This window comes from Lepus europaeus, unplaced genomic scaffold, assembly GCF_033115175.1.
Source record: "Lepus europaeus isolate LE1 unplaced genomic scaffold, mLepTim1.pri SCAFFOLD_3_1, whole genome shotgun sequence".
In the NCBI taxonomy this organism is placed as follows: domain Eukaryota; kingdom Metazoa; phylum Chordata; class Mammalia; order Lagomorpha; family Leporidae; genus Lepus; species Lepus europaeus.
The window spans coordinates 2,605,254-2,616,566 of record NW_026909276.1 but is presented as its reverse complement, the minus strand read 5'-3'; the positions used below and the strand labels follow the sequence as shown (position 1 = coordinate 2,616,566).

At 35.6% G+C, this 11,313-nt stretch overlaps 1 protein-coding gene across 2 annotated transcripts in view; it reads right to left on the bottom strand.

The window, feature by feature from the left end:
• Positions 1 to 392: 392 nt before the first annotated feature.
• The window catches only part of LOC133755275 (nucleoporin p58/p45-like), a 37,172-nt gene continuing 26,251 nt past the window's right edge, over positions 393 to 11,313 (bottom strand). The window contains exons 4-6 of one of the 2 annotated variants that reach the window (XM_062185449.1): positions 10,401 to 10,602; positions 1,827 to 1,922; positions 393 to 686 (exon numbers count right to left, since the gene is read on the bottom strand). In XM_062185449.1, the coding sequence (XP_062041433.1) occupies positions 517 to 686; positions 1,827 to 1,922; positions 10,401 to 10,569 (435 nt within the window). In that variant the 5' untranslated portion in view covers positions 10,570 to 10,602 and the 3' untranslated portion in view covers positions 393 to 516. Of the gene's footprint in view, positions 687 to 1,826; positions 1,923 to 10,259; positions 10,603 to 11,313 lie in introns of those variants that run through there. The other variant, XR_009865366.1, reaches the window with a different exon arrangement.

The following is an 11,313-nucleotide window of genomic DNA, read 5'->3' as shown; positions in this document are numbered from 1 at the left end:
AAATTGTAGATCTTTAAATATGTTTTATGTGTACACACAATTGTGTGTATTACTCTGTATATATTTACATGCATATTCACAAGATGCCCTGCAGTGTAGTTCAAAAGGCCTTTATCAAAAATCAGTTTCTAATATAGGCCCTAGAGTTCATACCACCTGTACAGGAAACAAATGTGCATATATTCACATATTGTAAGCCTTATCAACAAAAAACATTTCTATTAACACTAGGTTAAATAGGTTAACTGTTTCTTCTATTATCAATCAGTGATGTAATTAGAACATTTCTAATACTGAGAATCAAAATAATGAAAAAAATACAACTGAGTCTTAAATTCACAAGAAAAAAGATACTAAGTATGGCAAACATGAACAAAGTTGAAATTCCAGAGTAGGGAAAATATCAAAACTTTATAAATCTCTTGGGATGCAGTTTAATTACCGCATCACTAGAAAAATAGACTCATCAAATTAACAGCACTGCTATGGATTCTCTCAACATTTCAACCCATATGTTTATCTTTTTCCTCTTTTGTTTCCAGCTGGAGGTTTCTTCAACTGAAGGAGTTGTCCTCCTGTTCCAAAACCTGCAGAGGCAGGATTGGACGCCCCAAATGTCAAACCAGCTGATGCCGTGATGCCAGGATTGCTGAAGGTAAACCCAGATGTACTTGAGCTGCCAAAGCCTTATGATTAGGGAAGAAAATATTCATATCAGAAGTTAAATCACAGAAACAAATACAAAAACTGGGCTGAGTGGTAAAATTCTATCTGAAAGAATACATAATTTGTAAGACCAGCAAGTAACTCAGCTTTCTGAATTTCTAACATGGAATTTTATAGGCAAATAGTTTAGCCAGCAATCAAGTGGCACCTTGAAAGACAGAAGTTTAGTGATGTAGGCCAGAAGAGATACATTAGTACAATAAATCTGCAACAAACTTCAAGTTACCAGGAGCTTTGCTGTTAAACATATCAAGGCACCTTCCTCCTCAGCCCTATGGAAAGATCTTAGCAACACCCAGAAGACACTCTCATGACATCCTGGACCCAGTCCTGCAACCCCAGGTCCTCGAAGAAAGCCTCAGCTTACAAGGCTCTGGACAGAGGACACAAAGAGCAGCACTTTCTGTTTTGAATTCATAAAAGCCCTTGCAAAACTAAGATCAAATCCTACTTATGCAGTATTTAGATTATAATCCTGGTATCACTGAATTCTGTTTTCTTACTCTGCTGGAGATGTTGGTTTTCATTTAATATTAATTCTCTAAATTTAAACATATCTTAACTATTACATCATCATTTCAGACATGCTACTTATCCTTAAACATTGCACATTAAAATAAGCTGTTATCTAAAAATAGAACAAATGCAAGCAGAGACAGAATCTGGAATTTTCTCCTAGAGGAGTCAAAAGACAGTGCCTATTTCAAAAATAAACAAGGAACTCAACCATCACTTGTAAGGTTGTAGAATTCTTAAAGCCAGAGGAACTTATAGTTGAAGAGTATCTCTTTGGAATAGAAAAGGTTCTCCTTCATCAGTAATGATAAAATCTTGGTTAAATGTTCATCATTATGGGTTCATTTTTCCAATAAGGAAGAAAACATTGAACCGTGAAGCTAATCACTGGGTTCAAAATGAATCTCTACTAGTTAAGAGAAGATACAAAAACTGTATGATTATGTAGGTTTGCATGCTTCATCTAGGAAATATAAACTGAAGTAGGAATCTTTTTGAGTTACTGGAATAATAACACTTATACTTTCAAATAAAATAACTTGAAACTTTAAATTTGCCTGAAATTCAGGCAGAAAAACACAAACCTGCACTAAGACTTCCTGAGGGCTTATTTGTTGTTCCAAATCCAAATGTTGAGGCCCCTGTGGTGCTGCATCCAAAACCAGAGCTAGTTCCAAATCCTAGTGGAAGGGTAATAGAGAAATATACAATGGTACATAAAACACAGGTTAAAGGATGCTTACAAATAAGATCAAATTTATCAAAGGTATAATAAATACAGTGTTGAACAACATGACTTCATTAAGGAAATCTATTTGTCCTGTTGCATAAGACTTCTGTAAGAACAAGATTAATTTTGAAGTAACACATAAGTATTTAAACTAAGTTTATGACCCCTCAGTAATTTTTTTTTTTAATTTTTTTTTTTTTATTTTTTATTTTTGACAGGCAGAGTGGACAGTGAGAGAGAGACAGAGAGAAAAGTCTTCCTTTTTCCGTTGGTTCACCCTCCAATGGCCGCCGCGGTAGCACGCTGCGGCCGGCGCACCGCGCTGTTCCGATGGCAGGAGCCAGGTGCTTCTCCTGGTCTCCCATGGGGTGCAGGACCCAAGCACTTGGGCCATCCTCCACTGCACTCCCTGGCCACAGCAGAGAGCTGGCCTGGAAGAGGGGCAACCGGGACAGGATCGGTGCCCCGACCGGGACTAGAACCCGGTGTGCCGGCGCCGCAAGGCGGAGGATTAGCCTGTTGAGCCACGGCGCCGGCCTGACCCCTCAGTAATTTTTAAAGAAGGCCATATAAAAATAAGATGATAATAGCAGTGCTTCTTCTAAATGTGAAATTTTATTGAACATTCAAGAATGATTTTTGAAAAAATTATAAACAGATCTACTTGAGGAGTATTTCATTTTACAAAACAAAGATTCACTAGGTTAATTAATAAACATGACATGTACAGCAAGGTACAATAGAAACATACAAAAGGTAATTTTATTCCACTCTTTACTAAACCATTTTTGGCTAATCAAAAATCTTTACCATTGAAAAACTGCATAACCACATAATAGTCAATTTCTTTTAAACTATTCAATAACAGTAGATTCCCACTACACTACCAGCCAATGCAACAATGAAATATTGGGTTTGAGGTGTTATGTCTTTCCTCTTAACAGATTTTCACAATTGGAAAAAAACCCTAAGTATTTTTCATCACATAGAGTTCATAAATATAATTCTCAGTGCTTGATGACTGGTATCCAAGATGCTCTTGAAATAAAGGTGAAATTCATTTTAGAATGTTGCTTTACAACAGCTTATATAAAATTACTGAGTTTGTTGGTCATAGCCTGTTACTGAGGAATACATGGCAAACTGGATTACAGATTGCGAGAGTTATACTGTCTGCCATGATTCTTGTAACTCTTAGTGAAGAGCAAACTCTATAATAAATAACCAAAATACTTTATATGCTTCCTTCTTCTTTTAGTAGAAATAAATAAGAAAGTCTTACTCATCCTGCTATAAGGTGCTTGGCAAAACATAACCAACTCTCAATTATCCATACCAAAGGATTGTGAATGTATTTGTATTTAGCAGGGTGTTTTCTGCAGAGGACTTACCTTACCAATTATAGTTAACTTTGAAGCTATTAAAATAAGCTTAATTACTTATAGAGACAAGTATAGATATAGGCAAATAGGCCAAAAATACTTAGACATGGACAGAAGGTGTTTAATTTATAATAAAATCATTTCCCCATTTAACATGCTTATTTTCAGAGAAAAAAATATGATTATCCATGGAACAGTTTGGATTCCAAACTAATATTAAGACTAACACTTTTTATACTTTTAATTACACTTGTTAAAACTAATTCTCAAGTTCATATTTCAGTATATTGCTTTGAAAAGAAGAATATCCCTACCACTTATTTTTTAATACTTTTTATATTTACTATTCATAGAAGGAATGATCCTTTCAAGTTTGAAATCTAATATGAGAAAGCAATGACTATGTTTAGAGAATCATTTTTGCAAGATGGGAACTTAACTTTCCAAAATAGCGGCAGATCCTCTTAGAAATATTTTTAAAGCCTAGTATCAATTCAAGTGTACTAATAGTTCAATGAAATATTAGAAAAGTTAAAGTGTACTTCCAAGGCTTGAAGAACCTAAGCCACTTGATTGCAAGCCAGTGTCAATACCTGAGTCGAATGGCATTCCAAAACTAACTGCCAGAGATGGTTGTGGCCCTGGTATAAAAACAAATGGGGGGGGGGAAACAAATTTGCCTTACTCTTTCAAGATTAAAGTTTCTTTATGAAATTATTTTAAATGAACAGTGATTACTTTTAACAAACTCCATTTATTAAAACTGTTTTCAGGATATCTCTCCAGACTAATCTGTCCCAAATGATTTACCTAACCAGTAAAAAAAAAAAGTTAATTAACTTTTTCAGAACTAGACGTTAAAAGAGACTTACCACAGTGAAAGATATTAGTTAAACCTACTAAATAATTTGAAATCTTTAATGTATCATAAATTCTATTTGTTTTAGATTTACTTCTAGACTTATTTTAGATCTCCCCACTTGTTTCCTGAGTAAAATCTCCCCACTTGTTTCCTGAGTAAAACTATTTGGTGCAATCAGTAAAGGGGTTTACAAAAAAAAAAAAAAAAAAAACCAAAACCTTCTTAGTTGTTAGAGTCAAGTCTCAATTGATCAAAAGAGACTGAGACTAACATGGGAAAACTATCATGTTACTTCATAAGAGTTAATACCCAAAAAACTAGGCAGCAATTTTTTATAAAATATAAATGATAAATGCAATAAATAGATAAAAACAAGACAATGTTTTATTTTGTTAAATTTATTGTTCATTTTAAAGCAAACCAATTACACAGTAACATGACAATTCCAACTTGTTCACAAAAAGTGATAATTGAGTTCTCTTCTTAAGCTCTGCTACATTACACCACTTATCACCTGATTAAATAAGATAGATAATGAACATTTACAAAGGCATCGCTGTATACCTTGACAGATTCAATACATTCAATATTTCAATTCAGAATTTTCTTCCCAACATTTTGGAAAATGTATTTAGATGCAAAATGATTAGCCATCCTTTTCCCATTGATACTTTAAAGATTTTGGCTGAGTTTGTTTGGCAAGAATAGCATCAAACTTACTAGCCTCTCTTTCTAACACCTATTTTTTTTTAAACTAAGTAGAATACAAAAATCTAAAAATCTCTCATTTGATAAATAATTTATGAAAATTAATAAATTTCATAGTACAATCTTCAGTCTTGTCTTTTTCAAGCACAGTGATCAGTGCATCTCAAAATTGAGGGAAAACATAATATGCATATTAAAATTTAAATTTGCAAAGAAATCAAAGCCTTCAAGTTGTCCAATGAAGAATGAGGTTTATATATTCAAATGGTAGTGTAAAATTATAATAAAACATTAGAAAAAACTGAGGAACTACATTCTACTACACTGGGACAGAAACTGGACTTTTCAAATAGCTTCTACCCAGAAAGTAAAGGGCAATAACTAATAGCAGCCAGAGTTCGTATACTATTATCAAAATAAAAATAAGGAAATTAAAAAAGGATTTATATTTTTATATCCAGTTTGAGGTCAATTTGAGAATAAAATATCTGCCTAGCAGCTCTTTTGTAAAATGTTACCATAGGAAAAAGAAACTAAGCATATTACTTTCTTACTTCTAACAAAAAGATTTTAAAAACACACATCCAGTTTCTTTAACATTGAGAGACTTAAGTGTTACATTTTAATAGGAGGCACTGCTGGTGGAAGACCCAAAAGAATAATCCACACCACAGCCCTCAGCCTTCTAAGTCATAAGAGTTTACTCAAATAGCATGTTTTTGTTGTGTGTGGGTCTGTTTTAAAAGAACAACAGAACATAATTTCTCTAATCATCAATCTTCAGGATATAGGTAACCAAGAACTCATTATCTAGTAATCATAAGACTTTCCATTGCACAACAGATACATAATTTGAGTTTTGTACATTCACACAAATTCTGAAGGCAATATCATTTATAAAACTAGTAGGCAAATGTATAACATTTTAAAATAGTAAATACTCATGATAAATATCTCTAATGCCAAAGTATTACCATATATTACACTCTGGCCACCATATCTATTAGTTTCATGGTTAGAAAGCAGAATCTATGGCCGGCGCCACGGCTCACTAGGCTAATCCTCTGCCTTGCGGCGCCGGCACACCGGGTTCTAGTCCTGGTTGGGGCACCGATCCTGTCCCTGTTGCCCCTCTTCCAGGCCAGCTCTCTGCTGTGGCCAGGGAGTTCAGTGGAGGATGGCCCAAGTCCTTGGGCCCTGAACCCCATGGGAGACCAGGAGAAGCAACTGGCTCCTGCCATCGGATCAGCGCGGTGCACCGGCCGCAGCGTGCTACCGCGGCGGCCATTGGAGGGTGAATCAACGGCAAAGGAAGACCTTTCTCTCTGTCTCTCTCTCTCTCACTATCCACTCTGCCTGTCCAAAAAAAAAAAAAAAAAAAAAAAAAAAAAAAAAAAAGTTAAAAAAAAAAAAAGAAAGCAGAATCTAAACCCTTCAGGCAAAGTTACCTAAACAATTCAAGAAGTCTGCTATGAAATCTTCATGAATTCAATGAGAGACTTAGTTCCATAAATAAAAACAAGTCAGTAGTAACAGATACCAATGATTGCCAGTGAAATCTTCATGTAGAGTAACATTTTACAAAAGTTACCATGTGATATGTTCACACAAAACAAAAATCAAGTTTAGCTCTGTAATTTATATTTACCAAAATAAATTCTACTTTTTGAAAAGTAAAACTGTGTTCACAGGAAAAGGACTGAAGTGCTAAAATTTTTATAATTTTCCATGATCACTCAAAATGACTAATGTAATTAGTATGGTTAACTCCTAAATCATATTTTAAGGTGATGATTTAAAAAAAAAGAAAACCAAAAAATGCCTTTTGCCCAGACTGAAAAATTTTACTTATTCTGATTTAATGGGGGAATGTTCCTTTGGTTATTAAATACACAAAATCACAGAACCACAAGAAACTGAGAAAAAATACTTAAGGTTTCCTATTTCCTACATCTTAAATTTCCTATTGCCTACATCTTAAATGTCCAAACCTACACTAAAGCTACAAAAGAGGAATTCCTAACAAATGTCTAGGCTCTCCTTTTTTTTTTTTTTTTTTGGACAGGCAGAGTGGACAGTGAGAGAGAGAGACAGAGAGAAAGGTCTTCCTTTTGCCGTTGGTTCACCCTCCAATGGCCGCCGCGGTTGGCGTGCTGCAGCCGGTGCACCGCGCTGATCCGATGGCAGGAGCCAGGTGCTTCTCCTGGTCTCCCATGGGGTGCAGGGCCCAAGGACTTGGGCCATCTTCCACTGCACTCCTTGGCCACAGCAGAGAGCTGGCCTGGAAGAGGGGCAACCGGGACAGAATCCGGTTAGGCTCTCCTTTAAAACAGCAGCCAAGTCACATGAGAAAAGTCTTACTATGTAAACATCAACAACTTTAACCTAAGTGTCGAAACACAGTAGCAAAACTCCATCCCAAAACAATGATCCAAAAAAAAAAAAAAAAAAGAAAGAAAGAAGGAAAGAAAAGTAAAGAGCAAGAAAGAAAAAGAAAAAATCTAAAAACTTATCCTAAATCTTAAGGAAGCATGGGAAGCTCTGGTGGAAATGTGTACTCAAGCTCTGCCAGAATAGAAATGATACCTGCATGACATTCATTTCATACACAAGGTTTTTCAACAATTCTCTCCAGTATTTAGGTCCATTCCTCCACCTCCAAGAAAGACTATATAGAAACCACCTTCAGAAGGTAGCAGTCTAAGAAACTAGCTGATCTGTGCCCATATTTACATAAACACAGTCAAGAATCTATACACCCATAAAAGCAAAAAACTGAAATCTGTACAAGTCCACAGTGAAGTGTATAAGTAATGTACAATATCTAGCTTCTTATAGATGGTATAAAACTTATAATTAGCACTTTAAAAAGATTTCATGTTACAGAGCATAAGGGATAACTCACTGAATACAAAACAATGCAATACACAGGGACACTGTTAGCCTGTTTGCCCAGCAGTAATTTGTGAAATCATTACATATGTATATAACAGAACTCATAAATCTCACATTCATGATGATAATTAAAGACTAAAATGCTAAAGATTCTGACTGGGGAGGCAGAAAGAAATGGTCTACAGAGCATAAGAGACCTTTTAAGAACAAAGTGGAAAAGGGAAGACAATGCAAAATTGTTATCACTATTGGTTAATGTCTCAGTTCTAAAAATATTGTACATTACTTTTACACTTCACTGTGGACTTGTACAGATTTCAGTTTTTTTGCTTTTATGTGTGTATAGATTCCAAATGAAAACACTGTAAGATTCTTAGACTGATAAATCACAACCTGCCGCTTGGTTAGAAAACCCTCATGTGGACTTCAAAAACTGCAAAGAACACTAAAAGCAATCAAAATTTCCCCTGGCAAAAAAGGCTTGGCAGAAGTCAGACAAAGCACATGAGCAAAAGGGCTCCTTGGCTTGATGACTCTGAGTTAAGTTAATGTTCTCGACAATCATAGAGGTCAAAGACCAAATCTAGGTTGTTTACCTTCCTATCCTCTCAAGCATAGCACATAGTAGGAACTCTTATTTATAGAATGAACATATATTATCACATGTCCATGATCCCAAAATACATGAAAGTCCACAACTTCTCAAGACTGCCTACATAAGAAAGTAAAACAAACAAACAAAAAAACAGGTCGCTTTGCTTCAAGTTTACTTATTTACCATACTCATTTACAGTGAACATTTTAGGTAACTGACTTTTTTCAAGTTTTATTTACTACAGTGGAAATCAACTATACTTAAAGAATACTTAACCACACCCACACTTATCTTAGCTACTTCTTTAGGATTAATACTGGCTCTAAAATGAAAACTGGTACTATGATTGGTTTGATTAGCTGGTTAAATAATCATGAGAACAAATGGTTGTATCACAGGATTGATTCTTCAGAGGAATCAAACTCATGACTTTTCCCCTCTATAACTTGAGATTGCAACCCTATACTACAGCCAACTCAAAGCTTCTAGACAGTGCTTATGTGAACCACCAGTCACTAGGGTCCAGCCATGGATTATGGCTGGTTTGGCATAAATCCATCAATTCTTTTTTTTTTTTTTTTTGACAGGCAGAGTTAGATGGTGAGAGAGAGACAGAGAGAAAGGTCCTCCTTCCATTAGTTCACCCCCAAATGGCCACCATGGCCGTTGCGCTGCACCAATCCCAAGCCAGGAGCCAGGTGCTTCCTCCTGGTCTCCCATGCGGGTGCAGGGCCCAAGGACCTGGGCCATCCTCCACTGCCTTCCCGGGCCACAGCAGAGAGCTGGACTGGAAGAGGAGCAACCGGGACAGAACCAGCAGTGCCCCAACCGGGACTAGAACCCAGAGTACTGGCGCTGCAGGGGGAGGATTAGCCTAGTGAGCTGCAGCGCCCGCCAATCCATCAACTCTTTATGGACAGCAAGTCGATTCTGTCATCTCCAAATGTGAAGAATAATTTTCTAAACTGCCAATAGGGAAATCCAGATTGCTTCCCTAATAAAAGCAGCCTAAATGCAATCTAAATACATACTTTCTCCCTTTTTGCGTACTATAATTTCCTACTGGACTCTATGGAACTCTCAGAAAAAACATATACTATAGCATAACCAATAAGCATCACTCAAAAATTTAGGAATGATGAAACAAAAATCTATATCCATTAAGGCTATCCTTTTCTATGATAAGTCTCAAGCCTGATAATAGGTACTGGATGAGTAAGATGACAAGGCATAAGCTTGGAAATACCTCAGGAAATACTGTAGAACTAGACCTCAAAAATGTTCCTCTGATTAGAAGTGGAATTACACAGGTGACTAAAAGGTTCTGCTTTCTAGTATTTCACTAAATATTTTCAGCTCCCACATCTCAAAATATCTTGTTTCTGCTCTTGCTACCGGTCTGTTTTGAGAAGGTACAAACAACTTTAGCATGCGTCTTCAAATTATTAAGAGAGCCTGTATATTCTGTTTTCGGTCAACACACAAACAAACCTACTGATCTTCAACATACCTTCAGTCAATAAAAACCTACTACATCCTGAAAGAGGGTACTTTGCAATTTTTATATTTGAAGGAAATGAGAATGCACCATCTATCAGTATCATACATGAAAAATGCAATGTTTGGACTGATGATCTCTGACTTTAAAACAATAAATGATACAATCATGATTTTAGAATCTGATATTCTTAAGTGTAATTCAGTAGTGAAACACCATATTCTAAAGGGCATTTATAGCAATACAGCAAATAACATTTAGTTCACAATATTCAATATCTAATTGATATATAATTATTGCTAAACTACCCTGTGTGTTTTTTTTTTTTAGGTATGTTTCTAATTGTGTCCATCACAATTTCTAGACTGTATTGGAATCTCTATTCATAGAAATTTTTTCAGTGCTCACACAAAAGGAAGACTTATGAAAATGCACATAAATGTTCTGCATTTGAATGGTAAGAAGCTATAACTTGAATGCATTCACACCTGTAGCAGGCTGTTGCTGCTGTGTAAGTGTTGCAGCCATGATAACAGCTGCTGCATTTGGCATGGTGCCGAAAGGGGTGGGTCCAGTAGTAACTCTGGGTGCATTCTGCCACTTCTTGGCTTCTGCTCGCTTGGCTTCAAACACATCTACTGCATCTCCCAAGAACATTTTCCTGTAGCCAAGGTACTGTTCTTTAAGCACCTAAAGGAAAGCAAAAATAAGTAAGTACATAAACAACAACAATAACAAAAAATGGCCAATCAAGCTCTCTGTTGACTTTTATAATATAACTATGAAATAAGTTACCAAAGACAGAAAAGACACTGTCAATATTATATGAACAAAGTTCATAGTTCCAGAGCAGGAAGAATCACAGGTTCATAAAGAGGTCTGGTTTATACAACGCAATATCTGCCTTGATTAAAGTATTAGTAAGAATTATTCTATTTTAAACCAGAATTGTTAAATACTTTATTTAGCCTAATTTAGACAAGTTTCATGAAACTTTTTTTCAAGAGATACAGTGTTTTCATATTTCCTACCTTTCTTAGGAGAAACCTATAATTAAAAGCTATTTTATCCTTTGATATGGATGTCAGTATTTGATGTTTTAGCTCCAAATTTTGCTACCATTATAATAAACTAAGTGGGCTTGCCATGGACTGAAAACCAAGGAAAGTGTGGAGTCAAAAACAGGATATACAATGTAAGAAAAAAAATCTAAAACATATTGTTCTATCTCAAATCCATTCTACCTTCTCCTGTGCAATTCCATGCCACAGTCATATACTGTTTGGCATCAGTATCCCACCCATTTTAATTTTAGCTCCACTTCACATAATGGGAAATAAAGAACTAATTCACTGACTCGAAAAATAAACCATTAAAAAGACCTGATACCAGCCATGATTA